Source organism: Microchirus variegatus, assembly GCF_963457635.1.
Source record: "Microchirus variegatus genome assembly, chromosome: 5".
NCBI classification, from domain to species: Eukaryota; Metazoa; Chordata; class Actinopteri; order Pleuronectiformes; family Soleidae; genus Microchirus; species Microchirus variegatus.
Window position 1 is genome coordinate 4,292,418 of NC_139806.1, and position 27,368 is coordinate 4,319,785.

The window sequence follows — 27,368 nt, forward strand, 5'->3', positions numbered from 1 at the left end:
TCCCCCAGAGGGAAACTCTGGCACAATTACAGTTAGCCTTTGAAATTACAGGGTAAGAAAAAAAACAAAGCTTTTATAATATTAAAAAAAAAAAAATCTTAATTTGTGTTCAACTGAACATACAAACTCAAGGACATGGGGTGAACTGCATCTATTCATTTCATATTATTATTATTATATTAAGTTGTGTTTACATAGTCTTGGTCTTACACGCAGTTGTGGGAATTAAAATGCAACATCCCATAATAATAACGTACCTGGAACGACGCCATTGGTTGCTATGGCGCTCATTGATATGGCCGTGAGCAGAGTCTGCACAGAGAGGACAAATGTTAGGTTCAGGGAAGACAAACTGGAAAGACATTGAATGTGTCAGGAGACAGGGTTCCCATGGGTCCTTGAAGTCCTTGAAAGTTTGTGGAAGTTGCCCTAAATAAATGTGGGGTCATTGAAAGTGCTTGGATTTTGTGCACCCATTTTTTTAGGGTTCCTTGGGCTCAAATACGGGGCTTCGGTAGTTCAGGTTTGTGGAAATCATCTGTGACGTCATGTGATGAAGGAATGCACAATGCATGTGAGTCGTGTGCTATGTGCCTTTGATTGAGGATTAGCATGAAATCTGATCGTTTCAGCTAAAGATTATGCTAGATTTTACCAACTATATTCAAATTCCCAACATTCAATTGGTATGGATAAGGGTAAAAAAAAAATAAAAAAAATAAAAAAAATGTATTCACGTTAATTCCCATGGAAGTTTTCCAATTTTGAAAATTCCTGGAATTTTGCAGCACTACTCTTTTCACAATTGGTATCCAGAGTTCCCACAGGTCCTTGAAATCCTTGAAAGCTTGTGAATTTTGAAAAAAAAAAATTGCGAATCGCCCTAAACCATTGGTTCTCAAAGTGCGGTCCGGGGGCCAATGGCGGCCCGCAGAAACATTTTTGGCGGCCCCGCAATGAATTACAAAAAGTTGAGAATCGCCCTTAACAGACACACACTCTTAGAAATAAGGGTTCTAAAAGGTTTCTTCTACAAGGCCTGAGGTTCTACCTGGAACCATTTGTTTCTGAAAACCCCTTTCCCAAAGAAAGGGTTTTTCAAGGGTTCTTGGTAACACTAATGCTAACCCTAACCCCTAACCCACCATTTTGATCCAGAGAACCCTTTAAAACCCCTAAATAAAAGGTTTTAAAAGGGTTCTTGGTGGAACCCTCCAAAAGGGTTCAAGGTGGAAACTTTATAAAAAAGTTCCACCTGGAGCCAAAAATGGTTCTCCTAAGAGGACAAGCCGAAGAACCTTATATGGTTCCACTTAGCACATTTATTTCTAAGAGTGTGCGGTCATTGAACGTGCTTGAATTTTGTGCGAGAAAGAAAGGTTAACATCGGCCTCGTTTGTTACGGTGCCACCTACTGTTTCTTTTTTAAAAGGTCACATTTCATGCCCAAGTGGACGCCATGGGCTGAAGAGGCTCTTACAGGTTGCCCAACCATCTCAAACTATGTCAGCACATTCATTGTGGTCTGTGAATTTTTGGGGAAATGGTCCTGGAAAGTCCTTGAAAAGTCCTCGAAGTTAATGTCAACCAAGGTGTGTGTGTGTGTGTGTGTGTGTGTGTGTGTGTGTGTGTGTGTGTGTGTGTGTGTGTGTGTGTGTGTGTGTGTGTGTGTGTGTGTGTGTGTGCGTGCGTGCGTGCGTGCGTGCTTGCGTGTGTGTGAACCCTGGGTAGATTTTGGCAGGATCACTTTTGTAAGAACCCTTTCTTCCCTAAGAAAGGGTTTTTCAAGGGTTCTTTGTAACACTAATGGTTCCAGTAAGAACCATTTTGATCCAGAGAACCCTTTAAAAAACCCTTTCCTGAATAAAAGGGTTCTTGGTGGAACCCTCCAAAAGGGTTCCAGGTGGAACCTTTATAAAAAGGTTCTACCTGGAGCCAAAAAGGGTTCTCCTATGAGGACAAGCCAACTTATCACTTTTATTTCCAAGAGTGTGCGGTCATTGAAAGTGCTTGAATTTTGTGCGAGAAAGAAAGGTTAACATCGGCCTCGTTTTGTTACGACGCCACCTACTGTTTCTATTTTAAAAGGTCACATTTCGTGCCCAAGTGGACGCCATGGGCTGAAGAGGCTCTTACAGGTTGCCCAACCATCTAAAACTGTGTGAACCCTGGGGAGATTTTGGCGGGACCACTTTTGTAAGAACGGTGTTTGGACTTCAGCGAGTTGTAGAATCACTAAAACACGTTCTCCCTTGAATTTGTCGTCCAGCTGTTCAGTATATTGTCCAAAAAAAAAAAAAAAAAAGGGCATTGTGTGGTGATACTTCACATCACATCACATGAGTGATGAGCATTTAAGCTCAAACTTTCCAAACAGTCATCTCTCTGTTCTGTTTGGCCATCTGCAGCTGCTGACGAGTACAAGTAAATAAGTCGTTTTTTGCTTGTTTTTAGGGGAATCTCCCCTAAAGTCACTCAAGTGAAGATTAAAGTCACTGTTAATCTACAACACCACAGTGTCAGAGGAGAGAGAGAGAGAGTGTGTGTGTGTGTGTGTGTGTGTGGTCGATCGCTGGTCTCTATTTCTTTTTTAACGCAGCGTAAAATCGCAGACTCAACCTCAGATACATCATCGCTCCATTCAGACGTTTGATGCAGAAAAGCCCGAGGGGAACGTTGTTGATTTGTGTTTTTAACAAACATCAATCACAGAGTGAATCAACATCACGTCTGCCCGTCCTTTACCGACACCAAAATCACAACCTCGAGTATCTGAAGACGCCAATATCAGTCATTTTTACACCTTTTTACCGCCGAACCATTCCAAGCTATTTCAAAACAAATATTCTTCAAATTCAGTGACATTTCCAGGACCAGTTCCCTCAAATTCAAGGACCGAATGTGCCGACACAAGCACTTTCAACGACTCGTGTCTATTTAGGGTGATTCTCAAAAACTTTCAATGACCCATATCTATTTTGGGGTTCAAGGATTTTCAAGAACCTGTGGGAACCCTGAATATCATTTTGTGAAAAGAGGACACTCTTAGAAATAAAAGTGCTAAGTAGAACCATATAAGGTTCTTCGGCTTGTCCTCATAGGAGAAGCCTTTTTGGCTCCAGGTAGAACCTTTTTATAAAGGTTCCACCTGGAACCCTTTTGGAGGGTTCCATCAAGAACCCTTTTAATACCCTTTATTCAGTAAAGGGGTTTTAAAGGGTTCTCTGGATCAAAATGGTTCTTACTGGAACGATTAGTGTTACCAAGAACCCTTGAAAAACCCTTTCTTTGGGAAAAGGGTTTTCAGAATCAAATGGTTCCAGGTAGAACCTCAGCCCTTGTAGAAGGAACCCTTATTTCTAAGAGTGTGCGTCTGTTTAGATCAGGGGTTCTCAAAGTTTTGATACCTGAGGGCCAATTTAGGAACCCAACATTGGACTGAGGGCTGCCAAAGAAAAAAAACAGAAAGAAATCCCATTTGTAATCATTTTAATGACCAGATTGCAGTTCTACAGTTTAGCGTTAAGTAATTTAAGCGTTAATATAATGTAATTTAAGCATTAATATAATAACGCTTTATAATTTACTTGGTAATTACCCAGTATTTTGGCCATTGTTCTTACCTTCTAATTACAGGTTAATACCAAGTAACGCATTTCTGTTATATTTACTCGCTACCTGCTTATTACCAGCTTATAACCCAATAATACACTAAAATTCACCATATAGAAACCAGGTAAATACCCAGTATTTTTGTTTACACTTATTGGTCTGTATCCAGTAATGTCCAATAAACATTTAACAAGCTTAGTCGCTCCTGGATTAAAACTATCAACTGTAATTAATTGCGGGGCCGCCAGAAATGTTTCTGCGGGCCGCCATTGGCCCCCAGGCCGCACTTTGAGAACCAATGGTTTAGGGCAATTCGCAAATGTTTTTGTTTTCAAAATTCACAAGGACCTGTGGGAACTCTGGATACCAATTGTGGAAAGAGTAGTGTTGCAAAATTCCAGGAATGTTCAAAATTGGAAAACTTATTGTGTCGTCGACTCACGCAGACGCAGCACATGCTGACGATGGCGAAGGAGCCCAGGATTCCGGCCGTGCCGACGATCCAGGTGAGACGCAGGAAGAGAATGACGCCCAGGATGTTCTGCATGCACGGCAGGTAAACGCCGATGAACGTTCCCATCTGAGGGACCTGGAGGTGGATTCAACACAAACGTGTGCGAATGAGATTATGAGCCGTTAGCCTTCACTGAACATGTACGATGAGGACAGGCCACCAAAACACCGATAATAAAACACAATTCCAGTACTTTATTACAGCATTTCCCGATTGCCAATGTCATAAAACAATAATACACCGTGTTCCATCGTGTTTATGAACAGATTGTGCTCTATTACTGGTGTGAAAAGATGTCAGGAAAATAACAGAAGTTAGCGGGGGCAAAATTTTGACCAAAACAGATGCAGCAGTTTAGTGTCTCGTGTTCAGCTTAGCAAGGAAATGCTGCTGGAAATATTTCTATCACGTTAAGACGTAATATTTCCTGTATTCATCGTGTAGTATTAGCTTAAAACATGGTAGGAAACACAGGTAGATTGCTAGGTTGCTAGCTAAAATGATAGCTTGCTAGCTAAAAGATAGATAGATAGATAGATAGATAGATAGATAGATAGATAGATAGATAGATAGATAGATAGATAGATAGATAGATAGATAGATAGATAGATAGATAGATAGATAGATAGATAGATAGATAGATAGATAGATAGATAGATAGATAGATAGATAGATAGCAATGTCTTCTTAGCTAAGCTAAGCTAACGGATAGATAGATAGATAGATAGATAGATAGATAGATAGATAGATAGATAGATAGATAGATAGATAGATAGATAGATAGATAGATAGATAGATAGATAGATAGATAGATAGATAGATAGATAGATAGATAGATAGATAATGTAAAAATCAGAATCTTAACATACATTAAGTCGAGGTACTTAACATATGTTTTGGCATGAGTCCAACCCCAACTGTATTTATTTAAAAAATAAAATACAATAAATAATAATAAATAAATAAAATATATATATACATATATATATACACACACACACATACTATATATATATTCATATATATAGTATGTGTGTGTGGGTGTGTCTGCAGTGCCACAGCAGCAAAGTTAAAGTTAATAAAACATAAAAAATTAAACATGAATTTTCATATCTCTATCAATGTACAATATAGACAAATATTGACTTTTAAGATGATAAAAGTGTAGAATAGGCTGCGGTAAACAATAACTACATGAAATGAATCAACTAAAGTTGACTAAGTTGTTACACAGCGTACGGCTGTCACCAAAAAAAAAAAGCTCCGTCTCATCTCGTTTTCTTTAGCCTCAGTGTCGGCAAAAGCATAAAAGCAGTTTGTCGTCCGACATCAGAACTGTGGCTGGAGTGTGAGGCTTTAAAAAATAATAATAATAATAATAATAATTAACAACACATAATAAATACACAGGGAGCCGATGTAATGATGTACAGGTGTAACATGAGTTAAGTTTCTGTTCATTATGAACAAGCAGTGAAAACCACAGAGTGAAGCAAAGTCATAATATAATAATATAATAATATAATAATCAAAGTGAGAGGTGATAAAGGCATGAATCTACCATCGGCCTTCACTGTCGTCCACTCATGCAGCTGCAAACTAACACTGTTAATAATGACAGTGTAAATAAAGCGTGTCACGTACCATTTTTCTAAATAAAAGCACTTTGTCCCGGGACGCGTCCACTCTGCTCTGCACTGATGTGACGGACTGGGACGCCCACATCCTTCTCTCTCTTACTTATTCTAGCCTTGCTCGGCGTTAACTCCCCCTCGCTGTCGCAGTGTTGTCTCTCCTGCTCCGTCTTCAGTCTCAAACCTCACATTTCCCTCTGTTCGCTCACTCACTCACTCATGAAGGGGGGAAAATAAAAGAGCAGAGCGACCGTGACGGTGCAGACTGTGGGCGGGTGTTAGTCGGTACACCATCAATGCTTCTACACAGTCCGAGGTCCCCGTTGTCTCTTTTTAACCCAAAGACTCTTCATGTTTTCGCTGCCAATAAAAAACCCACAGAGAATGGACGTGTTGTTGTTGTTCACAATGGTTTCCTATGATCGCACGCACTGGGATAACTGTTTGTTGTACCAGGCCTGCAGCTAACAATATGGGTCTTTATTATTCTTATTATTATCATTATTATTATTGTTATTATTGTGGGGTGGTTGGGTTTCAGTGTCAGCTCAGCACAGAGGATAGAATTTTCTTTTCTTTTTTTTTTTAAATGCCACCACATGGAAATAATTCAGATTCCATCAGGCCCAGTGTTATGTAAACTGTGCAGGCCGACGAGGATGAGCGGCACGTGAAATATCTGCCTTATATGTTTTTATTTATTTACTATTTTAAAAGGTCACATTCGAGCATTTTTCAATGTCAACTCCCAACAATCCAGCTTTTTCAGCCCCTGATTTACTGCACATTTACATACAACACATACTAAAAAAAAGTAGTAGTAGTATATATACATATATATATATATATATATATACATACATTGTTGTGTAATTTCACAATCAGAATGTGAAATAAATGAATCGCATCTGCTTTTCTCGAAAAAAGGAAAACGCCCCGACTGACTCTTCCCGAGTACAAATACTGCACACGCTTGTATTTGCGTTTCCTCGGGGCTTACTGCGCTTCTTTTATTTTGAAATAATCAAATAAATACATCTAAAGCTGAAGGCTATAAAAGTTGTGCTTTACATCGTCAACATTGACTGGAAAATCTGCAAAGTACCACTTTATAGTATACACTCTTAGAAATAAGGGTTCCTAAAGGGTTCTTCTACAAGGGCTGAGGTTCTACCCGGAACCATTTGCTTACTGAAGAAAGGGTTTTTCAAGGGTTCTTGGTAACACCAATAGTTCCAGTAAGTTGGAAGAAACACCGGTCGCATGGGAGTTATGCTTTTTCGTCACTGTCTATTATCACCATCACTATTCCCAATGGAAAGGTCAAAATAAATGTACCATACACTCTTAGAAATAAGGGTTCCAAAAGGGTTCTTCTACAAGGCCTTAGGTTCTACTTGGAACCATTTGCTTCTGAAAAACCATTTCCCGAAGAAAGGGTTTTTCATAGTTCTTGGAAACACCAATGGTTCCAGTAAGAACCATTGTGATCCAGAGAACCCTTTAAAACCCCTTTCCTGAATAAAGGGTTTTAAAAGGTTTCTTGGTGGAACCCTCCAAAAGGGTTCCAGGTGTAAGGTTCTACCTGGAGCCAAAAAGGGTTCTTCTATGAGGACAAGCCGAAGAACCTTATATGGTTCTACTTAGCACTTTTATTTATAAGAGTGTAGTCGTATTTATTATAGTATATCGTAATAGTTTTTGCACATTAGACTCATGTGTGAATGTAAAAAGATAAAAACCTTTATGAATATCTCTTTTTTTTTTTAAAGTACCAAAACAATATAAGGGTGAATTCCAATTCCTTGCTTAACCCTCAATCTCAGAAATGTGCTCTCCCTCTAGTGCAAGTGCTGTCCTGATTCTCAGAAAAATTAAGTTGAGGGTCAAGTTTAAGGGCTGTATCGCCCTCAATATTGAGATTTTCCGAGACCACCCTTGGGAGCAGGGGCTACCCAGAATGCATTGCGTGTTTTCACATAAGAAAGATGGCGCCGAAAGCAGAGAAGCGAGTGCGATACAAATGAAGTATTTTCTTTGTTAATAGAGATATAGAAATGATGAAAACCATTGTATTATCTTAGTTTAGGCCCATATTATGGATTACTGACGTCATTGTTGCGTAACATTTATTTTTATTTTACCATCTTTACCAATAGTCGGCCGGTGCGGACACGCGATCGTTTGCTATGGTTTACTTTTCAATAAGTCGTGGTGTGTGGTAACTGTCAGCTGAATATTTGTATGAGTATCATCTTATAACTAACTGACAACCTAATAACTTGACTGACAAACGGATCAGAATAAATAATCCTGACGTAAATGTGTTCTTCTTCTTCTTTTTTTGGAGTTGACAGACTGGATGCAGCTTTCTCGTTATTCTGCCCCCTACAGTCTGAAGACGTATCTGCATTTAAGGGGTGTCCCATTTCTAAGTGACAAAATAACCCTCAACACTTGGTTTTGAGGCCAGTTAAGATTAAGGGTTGAGCTTGAGGGTTAAGATAGGAATTGGAATTGGAATTGGCCCAAAATATAATAATATAAACAGTGACAAAGTAAATAATAGTTTAAGAGGAAGGAATTCATAAATTAGGAATAAGGAATTTTAAACACATAATAAAAATGAACTATGAAACTCCTGCAAATTGTGAATGAATATTATGTCACCAGAGAAAACAAAGACCCAGACAGATTAGGTTTCATTTCTCCATCTATTAACTGAACTCTTCTACTCTATTATGTTCCAGCCTTGAAAACAGCAGCATTACATTTCAAGCACTTTCAAGGATTTCCATGCAGCAGCAGCAGCAGCAGCAGCAGCGGTCAGTCAGTGCTGACCCTGAGCGTAAACCTGACCTGAACCTGAACCTGAACCCGACCTGAAACCTGACTGTTTCCGCCTCCACTGTGCAGCTCTGGCACGGCGGCTTCCTGTTTCACAGACACTTTTTGTGTTTGTGTTCAGGAAGTTGTCTTTCGCTCGCCAAAGTCAATTCTTGCTTTTTCAATCTGCGGCCGTGTGAAGGCGAGCGTGTAGGAAAACATCCACCGTCACAGCTGCACTTTGTATTTGAGCAAAAGATGAAGATTTTTACGACTTCAACGTGAATGCAACCTTCAGGCTTTTACGTGGGGATTAAATGAAGAATTTTCTGAGTATATCATGAGATAAATTGTTTTTCTATTACATACTGTTTAGTGCAATATTTTAAAACAAATAACATTAAGATTTCTATTTAAAAATGTATGTAAAATAATCTCAGTTATAACGTCCACCTTCAAGGACCTGATGGTGGTGAAATTATGTGTAAGAGTACAATAATTTATCTTCATCTTTATTTACAGTTATTTAACAAACGCTTGTCTCTGTGCAGTTTACAGTATTTATTTACCCTCATGTAATTAAATAAAATCCAACACAATTTTTGCCGTATCGTTATGACAAAGGGTCAGAATTAAAATGACGTATTTTGGATTACAGGAAATAAAAAACATTCATCTGTAAATCTGAAGATGTGAGACCCGTTTATGTATTTCCTCACAATGAAGTGCTTCTTTAAATGTATTTTAACAACTCCTCTTGTAATACGATCAAAAAGATCAACACAAACTTCCTTTTGTGTGCGTTATTTCAAACAAAATCACAGAAATCTTAACGCAAAGATTCTGCAAATTTGTTTGGGGGCCCAGACCGACCCAGACTTTGGGAATCAACGATCTTCTGCAGGAAAGTGACAATAAGTGATTATTACTAATTTCTCGAGCTGCAGCTGCTGATTATTTTCATCATCGATTTATCTGTTGATTATTTCCCTTGATTAATTTGAGGAAACGTCTGTAAAATGTCAAAAAACGAAAAGGACGACGTTCTGAAATGTCTCGTCTTGTCGTCTTATTTATTAGAAATGATTGCGTTTGAATGATTTCTTTGTTCTGTGGAGCAAAGAAACAAGAAAATATTCACACTGAAAAATCATTATCAAAATTGATTGATAATAATCGATTAATGGAGTTATTATTTCAGCCCTACGCGTTACCCGTTACATTTGAGAATTATTGTTAATATTTCAAATTCAAATTAAACAACTTCCTGTTGAGTTGAGGTCATGGTGTCAAGAGGATTTTTTGTCCGTCTCGGGCCGGACAACATACCCACCGATTTTCAGGAACTTCGGCGCAACTAAATTTCTGCACGCTCCACAGGGACCTGACCTGTGGGGGCGCTACTGAGCCATTTTGCGTTGGTTTTTCCCAAGTAGATTATTTTATAAAAATTTTCTGATGAGCGTGCACATTTTCGTCCGTTTTGACGAATAATAATATCCTGAGCAATTTCAATAGGTTTCTTTAATAAGAAATTGTGCAGCAATATATCGTGCAAACTGGGAAACCATGAGTAACATGGAGTATAATCTAATATCACTGAACGCATTCATCACACTAACCTCTACTGTGATTCTTTTGAGCGAAAGCGTCTGATGTCAGATGTCGGACGGTCGGTTCTCCAGGTTCAGGTCAGTGAGTTTTACGCCAAAACCGAATATCTGTGGTTTCCAGGACGTTTTAAAGCTCTTAGAGATCCTCGAGTGAGGCTGTTGTACCTTTACTGCAGCTTTGAGCTCTGAGCTCAGTGATTTGGTGTCGTACATTTACCGGACCACATCAGCTGGTTCCACACTTAAAGGCTCTACGGCATCATCTCAACACAGTTCCTTTTGTTGAGCCCTTAAAGCCTGTCGTCATGCGCCTGGAGGAGCTCTTCAGACTCACCAGTGTGTTTGTTTGTTTTGTTCATAGCGGGGCTTTTGTTTGTGGGGAGCAGAGAAAATGCACAGTGTTTGGTAAGAAAACGCACAAACGTCTGCGTCGCGGCGGCGACGACGACGAGGCTCCTTCGCAAGAGTTTGGGGTTTGTTTGACTCGCCGCAGGAGCGTGCTTGTGTAACGCTGCCTCTGTCAGAATGTGGTCTCATGAAAAACGCTGTGTGTGAAGGACACCAATCTTTGCCAAAGAGGCTGAAATGTTTTAGCATCAACCAAATGACTGCAACGTGACAAACTGGGTCGACTTTTCCAGAAAGGAAACCGCGCTGGCGGACATGTGAGGCTGCTTTTTCCTGTTTATTAGGGTTCAAGCACGACTGTGCAAGAACCCTATTGAAACTGAAGGAATTCTTTATTATTGCAGATTACTATCACATTTATTAGCATTTAGCTGAGCTTGGGACCATTGGATGGGTCCACCCCCTGTGGCTGGGGTCAGTTTATAGAGTCCTGTTATATTGAGTGGTGGGGATTGGGTATCTTGTTTATTTGCAGATTAAATGCTGTGTGAAAAATTTTTTTTATCCGAGTAGCCTTTTAGCTTTTACGCTTCTATCAAGTTTGATTTCCACACTGCTAAACATCATTATGGTGACTTAAAATGGATGGTGAATTGCGAAATAACAGAATTTCTGATTAGTAAAACACCCAGGCAGACAAAAGTGAGGCTACTTTTCCCGTTTGTTGCAGACAAGAATTTGTTGTTTTTTGTTGCGTGCATTGAATGCAACTTCTATCACTGCTCCTGTCACTGAAGCAGAACTTGTGTTTTTCCAATGGTAACTGGAATGTGAATCTCAATTATCCAATGATCCATTTGCCCTGATGCACTTTGACAGTGAGCTGACTTTAATCTCAAAAACAAAAAGTATCTCGGAATGACTCGAAATTTACCATCATAATAGTCGGCATCGCCCTGAACAAGGATGCATTGAAAATATTTGCAAACCTCTTAAGGAATAATTGTACTGTATTTCTGAAATTCAGGAAATGATCCATTTGCCCTGATGCACTTTGACAGTGAGCTGACTTTCTTCAAAAAAACGAAAAGTATCTCGGAATTACTTGAAATTTACCATCATAATAGTCGGCATCGCCCTGAACAAGGATCAGTTGAAAATATTTGCAAACCTCTTAAGGAATTATTTTAATGAATTTTTGAAATTGCGAATCTCCGCAAGTGCAATTGTGAAACTTAACATTTGAGAAACCTCAAAGAGAACGATTCCAGAAAGGTCTGCTTTAGAAACACAGCAGCACAAGATGGCGGCCTATTTAAGGGTAGCATGTTCAATTTGTATCAATAAAGTCCATCAAAGACGGCTAAATCCTGCAGGACTTTCTTGCTCAAAAGCCAAAACAAGTAAACTGGTCAGGAAAAATCTCTCGATTATCAGCGTTTCCGTTTCACTGACCATGACCGCGACCCTCCTGTCCGCATCCTCGTTCTCGTCCTCCTCCTCGTGCTCGCGGACGCCCTGGGTCAGGTTGGTGTAGTTGGCGAGTTTGTTGAGCAGAGACGACACCATGGGGTTACTGTCCATCTCCTCCTGCAGAGAGAGCACCAAATCACGGTTAATTAAAGGATACTTGTATTTTTCTTGTTTTATTTTATCTTATAATAACTAAATAATAGATTTTGGCTTCGTATGTGTGACGATAGCCTTCAATAGTCTTCTAAAAAGCAGTTCTAACCTGTGCTTTTAACCTTAGTACAGAACAAGAACAAAAACGCGTGACACGTTATTTATTTATACTGTGCGATTAGCTCCGTACAATAAAAGTATCTTCTTGATACAATAAACGACGACACAAACGTGAATGTTCTTTCAATCATTCAAAGACTGACATTGTGTGTTTTTGATACGTGCAGTTGGACTTACCTCAAACAAGGCCATGTTCTTCCGTTCATAATACGATTCTTCACCGCTCTCGGAGTTGTGGATGAACGGACTGGACTCACCGTGTACATCATCGCCTAATGAGACATGAGGGGAAAAATACACACATCATTCAGTTTGTAATACGTTATAGCAATAGGCTACAGCAGCCTGTGGGCTTGACCCATTCATTCAAAATGATGTAATGTTTTATCGTTAGCGTTAGCTTAAACTAGCAATAATCTATAGCAGCCTGGTAGTATGCCTCTACTGTCTTGATATTCTGTAATATTTTTAATGAATTTTTGAAATTCAGGAAATCATCTATTTGCTCTGATGCACTTTGACAGTGAGCTGACTTTCTTCTCGAAAACAAAAAGTATCTCGGAATGACTTGAAATTCACCATCATAATAGTCGGCATCGCCCTGAACAAGGATCTGTTGAAAATATTTGCAAACCTCTTAAGGAATAATTTTATTGAATTTTTGAAATTGCGAATCTCCGCAAGTGCAATTGTGAAACGTAACATTTGGGAAACCTCAAAGAGAACGATCCCCAGAAAGTATCTCGGAATTACTTGGAATTTACCATCATAATAGTCGGCATCGCCCTGAACAAGGATCCGTTGCAAATATTTGCAAAATACCAAAGGAATATTTTTTAAATATTTTTCTTGTTAAACTCTGGCATGAGGACATTTGTGTCTCTGGTGAATCAAAGGACAAAGGTTTCAGTTTTCAGGCGACAGACAAATTCAAGATCTGCCCACGGATTTTTTACAGGCAGACCATGAAGAAATGAGATGAACATTAAAAAATATGTCTGGATTTATGCCGGCCCTTGGGCTGTCAGCCTTTCAGATACGGTATATCATGACACACTAGGTCACACTGTTGTCGTCTCGTCTTTACGGCCTCGAAGAATGCGAGGCCTGACGGCGGCGCGGCGCTCGGCGAAGGAGCCGTTGATAAGAAAGACAAGAAGTGTGCTGTGTGGACGCACATGACGCGGCGGAGATCCAGCGGAGGAGATTATCAAACCCTGTATTGACACCTGGTGAGCAGAGCTTAAGCTCAGTGTGCCGTTACACTATTTTCATCCATCATCATAAGCTGTAGATTCAACTAATATGCGGGACATGGATGACATTAAAAAAAAAAAAGACCCCAGCAAGAGACTGGAAATACCCTAACATAGTCTTTATGGAGAATAAATGACTTATTTATTTCTTTACCTTGTGACACTGGCTGATGTGTGAGTACATTTAGAGTAAAAGATTTGTTTGATAACGGGGGTCACAGAAAATGTCAGGTCGTTAAATTTTAGTGTTTTAGTCTGATTAAGGGGGAGGGGCAGGGCCGTAAGCGAACTAAGCCGCTGCTTAGGGCCCCCAAGAGCAATTAACTAAAAAAAATGTAATTGCTGTATATTTAGAATTTTTCTCCCCATTTTTATCAAAGCTTTTTCACAGTTTTTACATAGTTGACAGATGTGATTATTTAACTTTATATTTTATTTATAAACCATTTTTATGATATTTTTGTTCCGGGTGCCTCTGTTGATTTACAGTATTATTCAAGTATTTGTTTATTTTATTTAATGCTGTGTTTTTTACATATAAAAGTCAAATATTTGTATTACAGGAGTGTATTTTGAATCCCCTCCAAAGAGTGTGCACATTTTTAGATTTTCAGACCTTAATATCTTAATATTTTATTCATAAACCGTTTGGTTTTATGTGTTGATTCTCTGTGTCGCCAGTAGGGGGAGCTGCTGAGTTTACCAAATATTAATTGAAAGATTTGTATTGTAAGTTTGCAAATCTGGTGTCTGCTTCCATGCAACAAAGAATTCTCACATTTAGTTTTACAAGTGTATTGGTATTCGTGACAGAGTAGAATAAGTAGAATAGCTTGAGTATAGTAGGTGTGTGAATGATCAATAATCATTATTATTGGCAGTAACAGAGGGCTCCAAAATCACATTTTGCTCAGGGCCCCACGGAGGCTTGGACTGGCCCTGGGGAGGGGAACACTTTTACATACTTTTACTGACCATATTTGCTCCACTCTCCAATAACCAACCAGTCTTAAAGGTCACATAGAGTGGTCCTGTTGCACATATATGTGAGTTATGGAGGTCTACTTACATATATTAAGTTGTTTTTATGGTCAAAATCCTCCTAGTTGATGTAAACGAGCCGATTGAAATCTGTCCTTTTCGAAGCGCTTGTCAGTCGCGCTATTTTTAGCCATGAATCTCGCCAGAGAAGACAGAGTGTGTTGTGATTGGCCAGCCAGCGTAGAGCCTTCCCACCTGTGTTGTGATTGGCCAGGTATCTGGAAGTGACGTAATCTATCACGTCAGCTCTCAGAAGCGCAGCTCCCTCTCTGGAGCGGTGGATGCACTGCTACTCATTATCAAAACATTGTTTTAACAGTGTTTAAAAATAGCTTCGTCACGACTCCCCGCCGCATACCCTTTATGACTTTAAACCGGAGTCAGACCCAGAGTCAGAAGACACTTTTGCTCGTGAAACACCTCCACAACGGACGTTATTCTTCTTCTGCGGTTCAATGTACGCAACCGGATGTGCCCGGACTACCGCCCGGAGCAGGACGATCGGTTGTTCAGGAGAACCGCTGCTTACGTAACGTTAACGGGATTTTCAGTGATCTCGTTGAGCCCCGAGATTACAATAAAACACAACTTTCTCAGCAATGGCTGAACTGTTTGTTTCGAACCGTCAGGCTTCATAAACAAGGTAATGACGCAGATACACACCAAAAAAAACAGCGATAATAGGAACTTCCGGTCTAGTTCCGCTTTAACCTAAAAACCTAAACCCACTGCTGTTGTCCCAGAGAAGACAATTTAAGTGATTGTTCAGGACAGTCAACAGGGACACAAGGGAAAAAAAACGTGGATTTAAACCATTTAATAAAAGGCTTTTTGAAAATAAAATCCACACCTGTTTGAGTCTACGATAATGTCAACAGCTCTATCTCGTCACTAGACGGCCTTTTTCTGTGTGGAAACTGAAGCTGAACGTTTACCTAACTTTCCCAGAGGGATTAATAAAGTATTTCTCAATGTTTTGCTTGCAAAAGGTTTCCAGCATGCAGTACCCTTGTTAGCCAGCAGATGTCCATATGTCATCATGTAAGACGAGGCTCAGCTCATGACTCCACTACATCAGTGATCACTGTTCATGTACAACATCCAAACCACTTCACATGACCATTAAATGATTCATGCAGGTAACGACTGTGACCTTTGCACTGGGACACAGTCGTGTTGGAACAGAAAAGATCTTCCACAAAACTGGAAGCGTTTGTCCAAAACGTCTTTGTATGCTGGAGTGCTAACATTGTCCTTCATTGGAGATAATAAGGGGCCAAAAGTCCAAAAAAACTGGTTGTAAACACATGAATTCAATATTTAACAGGCGTGGCAGAATACATTTGTCCATATAGTGAATGTGATCATTCTTAATATCATGTAAAAATCAGAATCTTAACATATATTAAGTCGAGGTACTTAACGTATGTTTTAGCACAGGTTGATAGACAGATAATTGCTAGCTAAAATGATTTCTTGCTAGCTAAAAGAAGATAGATAGATAGATAGATAGATAGATAGATAGATAGATAGATAGATAGATAGATAGATAGATAGATAGATCTCTTCCTAGCTAAAAGTATATCTTGCTAGCTAAAAGATAGATAGATAGATAGATAGATAGATAGATAGATAGATAGATAGATAGATAGATAGATAGATAGATAGATAGATAGATAGATAGATAGATAGATAGATCTCTTCCTAGCTAAAAGTATACCTTGCTAGCTAAAAGATAGATAGATAGATAGATAGATAGATAGATAGATAGATAGATAGATAGATAGATAGATAGATAGATAGATCTCTTCCTAGCTAAAAGTATATCTTGCTAGCTAAAAGATAGATAGATAGATAGATAGATAGATAGATAGATAGATAGATAGATAGATAGATCTCTTCCTAGCTAAAAGTATACCTTGCTAGCTAAAAGATAGATAGATAGATAGATAGATAGATAGATAGATAGATAGATAGATAGATAGATAGATAGATAGATAGATAGATCTCTTCCTAGCTAAAAGTATACCTTGCTAGCTAAAAGATAGATAGATAGATAGATAGATAGATAGATAGATAGATAGATAGATAGATAGATAGATCTCTTCCTAGCTAAAAGTTTATCTTGCTAGCTAAAAGATAGATAGATATCTTGCTAGCTAAAAGATAGATAGATAGATAGATAGATAGATAGATAGATAGATAGATAGATAGATAGATAGATAGATAGATAGATAGATAGATAGATCTCTTCCTCGCTAAAAGTATATCTTGCTAGCTAAAAGATAGATAGATAGATAGATAGATAGATAGATAGATAGATAGATAGATAGATAGATAGATAGATAGATAGATCTCTTCCTAGCTAAAAGTATATCTTGCTAGCTAAAAGATAGATAGATAGATAGATAGATAGATAGATAGATAGATAGATAGATAGATAGATAGATAGATCTCTTCCTAGCTAAAAGTATACCTTGCTAGCTAAAAGATAGATAGATAGATAGATAGATAGATAGATAGATAGATAGATAGATAGATAGATAGATAGATAGATAGATGGATAGATCTCTTCCTAGCTAAAAGTATATCTTGCTAGCTAAAAGATAGATAGATATCTTGCTAGCTAAAAGATAGATAGATAGATAGATAGATAGATAGATAGATAGATAGATAGATAGATAGATAGATAGATAGATAGATAGATAGATCTCTTCCTCGCTAAAAGTATATCTTGCTAGCTAAAAGATAGATAGATAGATAGATAGATAGATAGATAGATAGATAGATAGATAGATAGATAGATAGATAGATAGATAGATAGATAGATAGATCTCTTCCTAGCTAAAAGTATATCTTGCTAGCTAAAAGATAGATAGATATCTTGCTAGCTAAAAGATAGATAGATAGATAGATAGAAAGATCTCTTCCTAGCTCAAAGTATATCTTGCTAGCTAAAAGATAGATAGATATCTTGCTAGCTAAAAGAGATAGATAGATAGATAGATAGATAGATAGATAGATAGATAGATAGATAGATAGATAGATAGATAGATAGATAGATAGATAGATAGATAGATCTCTTCCTAGCTAAAAGTATATTTTGCTAGCTAAAAGATAGATAGATAGATAGATAGATAGATAGATAGATAGATAGATAGATAGATAGATAGATAGATAGATCTCTTCCTAGCTAAAAGTATATCTTGCTAGCTAAAAGATAGATAGATATCTTGCTAGCTAAAAGATATATAGATAGATAGATAGATAGATAGATAGATAGATCTCTTCCTAGCTAAAAGTATGTCTTGCTAGCTAAAAGATAGATAGATAGATAGATAGATAGATAGATAGATAGATAGATAGATAGATAGATAGATAGATAGATAGATAGATAGATAGATCTCTTCCTAGCTAAAAGTATATCTTGCTAGCTAAAAGATAGATAGATATCTTGCTAGCTAAAAGATAGATAGATATCTTGCTATCTAAAAGATAGATAGATAGATAGATAGATAGATAGATAGATAGATAGATAGATAGATAGATAGATAGATAGATAGATAGATAGATCTCTTCCTAGCTAAAATTATATCTTGCTAGCTAAAAGATAGATAGATAGATAGATAGATAGATAGATAGATAGATAGATAGATAGATAGATAGATAGATAGATTATTTTTTTGTCTTAAGTCAACTGTCTCTGGTGTAAAAACAAAGAAAACCTGTTGAGCTGTAAACTTGTCCTTGAGCTTGTCCACTGACAAAGGAAACCTTGCACGATATTTGAGGTAGAGTAAAAAAGAAACTACCATTAGCTACGGGCCGCGTGCAAACACTCTGAAGTAACATTATTGTTCATTACATGGGAAACAACTGAGTCACGAAGAGTCCAACAAATGTAATAAAAGTAAGCCAAAGGCCACAGAGCTAATGTTATGTCACAGCTAATCCGTCACTCTAATCATACAAATTATGATTCAAGAAACCAGTTAGTGTCAAAGCAGATTAATGAGATTTTACACCAGCGGTAAGCAAAGTAAACAAATGAGTGTTTTTCCCCACTAGAAATATTCCTTAAGAACAGAAGCAGGTGTTTCTGCTAGCATGCTAGCACACAGAAACAAAAGTACCTTTAATCAGTAACTTCCTTTTCAACTTTACTGTGGATAAAAGTGTTCAGAGTTGCCAAAGTTGGGAAAGACATGACGGCGTAAGACTTAAAATTATTAAAACATTTGTCTAATTTATCACAACACGCTCACTCTCTCACACCAGACAGAGAAAATCTGCGGTTGACCCTAACCCTCTGGGTAGAGGTCGAACGGTGTACATCTCAAGGTAGCCCACGTTGAAAACGTCTTCTTCTGCTTGGAAAAACAACTACTTACTTATAAGTAGTTTTACTGTTTTCAGTGGGTTAAGTGATAGTAAGTAATGCAACAGTACAGGCAGAAAGTGAGGCAGCATGAAACGTGATGCTGGCGACAGGATACTGCTTTGGAAAATGATGGTTCTGCAATGTTAGTGTTTATACAGATGGCATCATGTCTACTCAGCAGCACTGCACTGAGCGTCTTGCATGAAGAAAGACAGAATATGGAAGGTGCGTATGGAAGTCCTAATTAAAAGTCTTTAAAAGTCATTTTAATTATAGTGACAGTATGAAGCTATATGCCCTATGTACGTTCTGATAAACAACATGCCGCGCACGCCTCATGGTAAATCATCCGTTTAATCTTCAAAGATGATTCTTCTTAATGAATGGGAACACGTCGTCAGTGGAGTTGAATGAATGACTGTCCTGGAACATTCCAGCAGGTTGTAAAGGCTGCACTCATTTACCACTTGTTAATACTTGACTTGTGAGATCTGTTTTACCTACCATTTTAATATGCCTGGTACTGAGCTGGCAGGATTGACCTACTTTCAGGATTAGAGTTAGTCTGATTAATCATTTGGGTCAACTCAATCTGGCTGATGCGTGAACATTTTATATTTTTGGCCTTGGACAGTTATTATCCTTTAAACTGCCAATTCTTGTAATGTAATTTTTGATTAACTGCATTTATTATATTTAATATTATATTTACTTTATAGGTTTTTTTTTTATTATTATTGAAAACACTGTGTATAGTATAGCAGTTGTTGTATTATGTGCCATCACTAAACTGTCATATTTTGGCTAATAACATTGGCTAATAGTATCTGTCGAAAACCGCTGTTCACCAGAGAAAAGAAAGAATGGGGAAAAAGAGAAGAACCAGGCAGGTCACTGACAGCACCGCCATAATAAAAGATCAGTTTCATATGTAGACACAAAGCTAAGTCAAATTTAGCCTTGTTTTGCACATCATTTCCTATGTCAGCGTGTTTTCATGATGAGTCAGAGTAGTCCTTGTGTCTCCTCCTGGTGAAAAACTGCCTCACGTGAACTCACGGCGACTAAAAGGCCTCCATAAAACTCTGAAAGTCCAGGTCGAGGTGTTGAATGTTCACCTATAACCTCAGCCAGAAATATTGAAACTTTAAGGCTTTTCCTTGCTAGAAAATGAAGTTTGTTTACCACTTAGCTACTTCTTCCGAACCAAAGTCCATCAGGAAAGTCCATCAGTCTCAGGTTTATAGGTCTTCTGTGGCCTAACAAAGGATTTTAGTCAAACGATAAGACATTTGAAGTTTCTGCTGAGAGCAGCAGAGGATCAACAAACTCCTGTGATGTAAAGTCGTTCTTGTTTTCTTTGGACTTTGTCGGAGCGAGAGAACAGTTAAGGCTAAGTCTATTAGCACGAAAAGGCAGCAAATATTCTATACATATCTTTCATATGCAAGGTTTTTACGACTGCATCACCACGGAGACGCCTCGAGCCTTCGTACTTTCGCGTCGTGGTGATGGATACGCGCTGCAATTTCCCGCCCAATCAGTAGGGGTCGCTGCTCAAGGTTGTTGTGCTTTTGGCTACAGTGAGCAATGGCGTCCGAGAGAGAAAGACTGTTGTTGTTGAAACAGTGGCCGTTTCTCACTTTTCTGTGTCACGGAACGCAGTTTTAAGATAATTTGAGGCGAGAAATTGGCCATTTAGAGTCTAAACATGTGCTGTGTGTGTTAGGATATGACGTATTTATAGTTTGGCAGCGACGTTGTCGGCGGTGATCAGCTCCGCCTCTGTGGACGCTCGGTGCTCACTGTGAGCCGGCACAGAGCAGCGTTAGCTCGGCCTGTCCTGAGGACCAATCGCAGCTCTTGCTGTCTCCGTTGTCCCTTGACGGAGTGACGGACACTTAAAAAATATTTTGTGTAGTCGGAGACGGCGCAGAGCACTTTACGCAGAGCACTTTACGCCGTCAGTTCCAACCACAGTTGATTCAACCTACATTTGTAGCTTGAGCACACTGTTTAGCTAGTGGCTACTGGCTAGTCATAGCAAGTCGCGCCGTTTTGAGTCTTTCTACCAGTCTGGATTTCACCTTGATTTTATCCACTTTGTGTGTACGTGTGTGTGTGTGTTCTTCTTCTGTTATTTGACAGTCAAAGCTATTACGCTCACTTACTATCTACCAGTTTGTGAAAGTTTACTGTATTTTTATACTGAGCATCTGCAACAGCCCTAGCCGCATGCTAAATTGGATAACACCAAATACTGACAAGGTGAACGGGGGTGTTTGACCAAGAGTTGGACACACATCACCCAATAAAGCCATGTTTCCACGGTTTGGTATGGTACACTTTTCGAAATAAAAGTGCTAAGTAGAACCATATAAGGTTCTTTGGCTTGTCCTCATAGGAGAACCCTTTTTGGTACCAGGTAAAACCTTTTTATTAATGTTCCCCCTGGAACCCTTTTGGAGGGTTCCACCAAGAACCCCTTAAAAACCCTTTTTTCGGGAAAGGGGTTTTAAAGGGTTCTCTGGATCACAACGGTTCTTACTGGAACCATTAGTGTTACCAAGAACCCTTGAAAAACCCTTTGTTCGGGAAAAGAGTTTTTCAGAAGCAAATGGTTCCAGGTAGAACCTCAGCCCTTGTAGAAGAACCCTTTTGGAACCCTTATTTCTAAGAGTGTATGGTACGTTTATTTTCGGTCTTTCCATTGGGAATAGTACCAAAATAACCAGCCTCAATCATGTTTGACACCCTTCCCTTGAGGTACCAGAGTAAAATAGTGTGGTATGGTTCCACAGTGACAGAAAAGCTTAACTCCCATGAAACCGGTGTTTCTTCCAACGCCCGCGGTCTATTCTCATTCAAAGCTTTGTCGTCTCGTTGAGACAAACAGCCAGTGTTGATAATGAGTCAACACTATGTCAGAAAACAAATAAAAAATAAAAAACCTGAATTATCTAAGTCTGTGACATCCAGTCCTTTATATCTAAAAACACAGCTATAAATAAGTCAAAGCCTCTGTGGTTTTCGTCATTGAAGGGTTTGTACTTTTGCACTGGAAAGACCTGCAGTGGTGATGCAAAAGAGCCCTGACTATCAATCAGGGCTTCACTGTCATTAGTAACAACAACAGCAGCACATAGTTCCTCCCGCACTACCCCTCCCTACCACACTCACCAAGCTGCCCTGCAAGTTCTAGCTGGTTGAAAGCTGTTGAAAAAGTCAGCATGTGTGTGTTTGTGTTCGCGTGTTCTGTGAAGCATGTGCCTGCACAGTGACGTCGAAATGTGTGCGATGTTTTTAAGCCGTAACTTGTGGTCCCAGTGCATTCTGGTCCACGGGCTCCACCTCCAACAGGACCCCAACCAGGAAGAAGGCGCTAAAAAGCTGACCTTTCTGAGCAGATGTGTTGTCTCTGTGTAAACTCCTACCTTGGGAGTTGTCCTCGTTCGCGTCCTCCCGAAATATTTTGTGCAGACTGACAGGTTTGACGTCTCCGGCTGCTGCTGCCGGGCCGTTGCCGCCGCCCTCGGCGTCCTCTACGGGCACCACGGTGAAGTTAGTGGGCATCTTTGGGTCTTCGCTTCCCCTTCAGGGTGAGGACCAGGGTGGCTCTCCACTCTCTTCCGCCGCCCCCCCCTACACACACACACAACAAAAAAAAGGAACCTACATCGAGACAAATGAAAGCAGTAGAGCCACATTGAGGCCTCGGTGAAGAAGCTACACGGATTCAGTTTGACCACAACATGGAACTCACGTTGAATCTCTAGGTTCCTTTGCTTTGTGTAATGTGATCCTGTGGGCTCTAACCTCAGGGTGAAAGTGCCGCCTCCTGCACATGGGGCAGGCCAGAGTCCTTTCACACACACACACATTCGCTCTCCTTGTTCCTTTCCCTCCCTTTTCTCCCCACTGCCTCAAGACTGTTGCCCCATGTGACTGTCTGTTTACCATATGAAAGGAGTGCTGCAGCCCATACATGGAAAAGCCTGCAGCTCCTCCCTTGAAGCCGGGTGTCCCGCTCACACCTTTCCTTATGCCCCAAAAGTCACACAAACAAACTCCAAAGTGCTAAAAAAAACAAGAACTACACTCAGCGTAGAGCTCACCCAGTCTGCTCAGTTAGCCAAGCGTTCGATCTCTCTTCAGGTTAGTAGTTTTTCTGTCTCCAGTTTGCTGCAGGTCAAAAAAAACAAAGAAAAAAAACATGGGTGTTACCTTTCCCACAGTGCATTATGGGTAGCAGTAAGGTGTTAATGTTCTACACACACACACACACACACACTGTGCCAGAAAAGGAAACACCTTTCCTGGGACGCAATAGTTTTCCTCCGTGTTGCAGCGTGATTCACAATAGACGGCCTTGTGTCGAACAATAGACACGAGTAAACACGACTGTTTTAAGTTTGTGGGAATGATCGGGTTTTACTGGCATGGATACAGGAGTTTTATCTCGATGAAATAAAGTATTCTTTATCTTATACTTTATAAGATAAACAAAGGAGGAACAGTTACACGGTGGAGGATGTGAGCACTGTACAATAGTATCATTATTAGTACTAGTATAAGTAGCATCAATTAGGTGCTATGTCGTCGTCATTCCTCGTCCAATACGATAATCGAAACGTCAGGGCAAATGTCGGAATTTTTATGAACAAATGAAAGCGCTCTAAAGCATTGGTTCTCAAAGTGCAGCCCGGGGGCCAATGGCGGCCCGCAGAAACATTTCTGGCGGCCCCACAATGAATTACAGTTGATAGTTTTAATCCAGGAGCTACTAAGCTTGTTAAATGTTTATTGGACATTACTGGATACAGACCAATAAGTGTAAACAAAAATACTGGGTATTTACCTGGTTTCTATATGGTGAATTTTAGTGTATTATTGGTTTATAAGCTGGTAATAAGCAGGTAGCTACAGCCCCCAATTAACAGAAATGTGTTACTTGGTATTAACCTGTAATTAGAAGGTAAGAACAATGGCCAAAATACTGGGTAATTACCCAGTAAATTATAAAGCGTTATTATATTAATGCTTAAATGACATTATATTAACGCTTATATTACTTAAAGCTAAACTGTAGAACTGCAATCTGGTCATTAGAATTAGTACAAATGGGATTTATTTCTGTTTTTTTCCCTTTGGCGGCCCTCAGTCCAATGTTGGGTTCCTAAATTGGCCCTCGGGTATCAAAACTTTGAGAACCCCTGCTTTAAAGTAAACAATCCCTGCCAGTTTCGCTCACCGGGCAACTGGGCCGAAGAAGAGTAAGTTTACAGCGGGATAGCGGTGGAGAAAGCTACGCTAAGAGATGCTTCATTCACGTTCAATAGATACGATAAATATATAAATCCTGCGCTTTTAACGTTTTCAGTTCATCGCTGTATGATCGTCTTGCAGTACATTGATTATCACATAATCGTGAAATTATTGGTATCATATCGTGAGGTTACCCCCGTGATTCACACCCCCAACAATTAATGATAATCATAATTCCAAAGATATATATTCTTAAACTCAGTTTAATGAGGAAAAGGAATGTTTTAAGTAAACATTTCTAACGTGATAGAATTCTTACATTTTGTCCAGTTTTGAGTTACATTACGGTCTCAAATTGCTGATTTACAAGCTAGTTTTAAGTATGCTAGCCAAGCAAATGTTGCTGACTTTTGCTGGAGTTATCTTAAAAACAAGAAAATTTAAACCAATTAAAGACTATTTGGTGTATTTCTTTTAGGGTTGTTTTTGCAGTGTACTCATGACTATTCAAATTATCCAATTTTTGTTTTTCTGCAGCTAGCTAGCTAGCAAATATTTGCTCTCTGCTTCCCTGTAGTTAGATTAGCTAAATTAAGGTTAACGTCTGCATTCCATAACCACAGACTCTGATCTTTTGTTTCCAGTAGCTTTGCCTTAACAGTGTTATTCAATTTAAGGCTAATTTCTTTCTTTTTTTGCAGTATTTTAGCTAGTTTAGCTACGTTGTGTATCATATTTAGTGGTTTCCTTTCACAGTTTGGGCTGTATTTGTGTTCTTTGACAGTTTAGAAATAGCTGAACTGGTATTTAACACTAAACTCACTTAACTATAGTGAACTCATATAAATATATATATATATTTTTATTTTTTTTATGGAATGTAGTAAATCATCTATTTTATGTTTGGGGAAAACCCAGGCTGAGCATATGGTGTTGGCCAGGTGTCGTCTCTAAGGACCGGGTTTACATTCGCAGGCTTATCGAAAATTGCTGCGTCATGGAATACTTTCGTATGGTATATACGACATACCGTTAAAACTACAAATGAATACATAAAAAAAGAAAACATGGCTCACGTTTAACCCGGCAGATAGAAGATAATCTCTCAGCCACAGAAACCACATTATTAAGAAAAGCACCTGTTTGTTCAGCTTTGTTTAGGAAGTGGTGGATAAAATAATGTACATGTAAGTATATTTTATTTTAATTTCTCTTTTTTTTTTTCCTCCTCCTCGCTGGCTTCAATTTACACATTGTGCTACACTTGATTTCTGCGAGTGTCATTTATTTTTCCCTTTTTATTCTGTTTATAGGGTTAATTTTTAACATCTGTTCAGGAACTACAGGTGAAAAATAGCAATGGCAATAATGTTTATTAATTAATGTCTGTGGTCCTTGTTCACAAAAACAAAAAATGGTTGTATTTAATATTCCCTACAAAACATGGCGGTGTAATAGTGCATAGGATACCAGCAGGGGGAGCTAAAGACTAAATATTCCAGTTTAAGTAAAAACTGAGGATGTTGAGTTGATTCACAGAGAAGGTCAAAGTAAGAAAACACTAGGCAGAAAATGACAAAATATAAGTTTATGGACTTTTAATAACCAATATCTATTAACTTTAACATATATTTACATGTACAGGAGAAATCCGAAATACAATACCTCATATTATATTAATTTTCGTGTTCTTTCTCGGCCCCTGAGACTGAACGATACTATACTATATCTTCACCTTCCAAAACAAAACTGCCCCTTTATTCTCCTCAGATGGCTTAAGTGTGAATGTTTAAAAAAGTGAAAGCGAGAGAGGTGGAGGTTGAAACCCAATCCCTTCAGCAAACAGCAAAAAGGTCAGTGCTGACGCAGACCAGGCCGGGAGCAGACCTCCTTCAAGACTATATTCTTACTTGGCCAGATTCTATTTGTAGCATTTTTACCTGTTTACAGACCACACCATCACCCACCGCCCCCCCCCAACCAACCAACCAACCCCCACCTTCCCCTCTCGAAAACCAGGTAGCTGCACAAACATGCTGCAGGGTTTGGCCGACCTCTTGTGTCATCACACGGTTTAACTGCCTACTCTGTGCTGTCGGGCCAAAAACTGCAGCATCAGGGCAAAGGGACTTTATGTTTATCGCGACTACGGTGCACTCATTCACTTCAGAGAGCGTCGACTTCACCTTCTTCATTTCTGCAGACTGCAGCGGTCTGTTGGGTTCCCCCCCCCCTCCCTGTTGGACTTTACCTAAGTTAGAGGTTGTAAAAACAAAGTGGATTGAAATTGAACTTGTGTAGGTTTTTACACACGAGGCTGAGGAGTGCCTCTTTATACGCTTCATAAGGCTGTGAGACTCACATTTAATCACAGTCTGTGGTTAAATTATGATGTTATTCATAATGCTCCTGGAAAAGCTGAGGAAAAATGAGACATGAATAAGTCTGACCCTGGGTGAGGACACCCATACCCTTACCTTAAAGGTGCATTATGTAATAAATCATAAAATCCTCCTAATATGTCACAGAGACTCAGGAATAATGTTCATATAACAAACTGAACTCACCAACAACAACAGTACAGACAAAATATTTGCATTAAAAAATATATTTTTTGCAGACCGCAAATCATGTTTATGTTTTGAAATCATGTTTTGGCGTCATGTGGCGCCACCTACCGCCGTCTACCAATCATTGCAGTCAGTAGAGTCTCAGCTGCAGAGCAACCACGGGTTGGCAGTTACGCCAGAGAAAGAAACCAAAAAGACCTCTGTATTTTGAATTTGAATGCAGTAACCGTTTTTGGCCACATTCTTACATATGGCGCCTTTAACCATCAAGGTAAAGGTTCAAGATACAAAGAAATATAGCAAGAAAATAAGTACACTACCAGTCAAAAGTTTGGGCATCATAAACTGCATATTTTTAACTCCAATACATCATGATGTCATTATTTTCACCGTTGCTATATTTGCTACGCCAGAGTTTTGACATATTAGATCCTTTTGTGTCAAAATGGACATGCTAACCCTCATTAGCACAGAGGAAAATGCTCTGGAAACCACTCACAAATTTTTTTTTCATCCACGCTCATCAGAGCTCCAACACCAAAGCAACTAAACCTATCAATCT

General features: G+C 39.1%; 1 protein-coding gene across 1 annotated transcript in view; it reads right to left on the minus strand.

Moving 5' to 3' along the window:
- Positions 1 to 22,754, minus strand: part of LOC310926794 (solute carrier family 12 member 7-like) — a 39,006-nt gene extending 16,252 nt beyond the window's left edge. The window contains exons 1-6 of the mRNA XM_083888981.1: positions 22,735 to 22,754; positions 22,406 to 22,643; positions 12,471 to 12,565; positions 12,003 to 12,137; positions 4,055 to 4,201; positions 258 to 312 (exon numbers count right to left, since the gene is read on the minus strand). Of these exons, the coding sequence (XP_083745107.1) occupies positions 258 to 312; positions 4,055 to 4,201; positions 12,003 to 12,137; positions 12,471 to 12,565; positions 22,406 to 22,544 (571 nt within the window). The 5' untranslated portion in view covers positions 22,545 to 22,643; positions 22,735 to 22,754. The remainder of the gene's footprint in view (positions 1 to 257; positions 313 to 4,054; positions 4,202 to 12,002; positions 12,138 to 12,470; positions 12,566 to 22,405; positions 22,644 to 22,734) is intronic.
- Between the last annotated feature and the right edge of the window lie 4,614 nt (positions 22,755 to 27,368).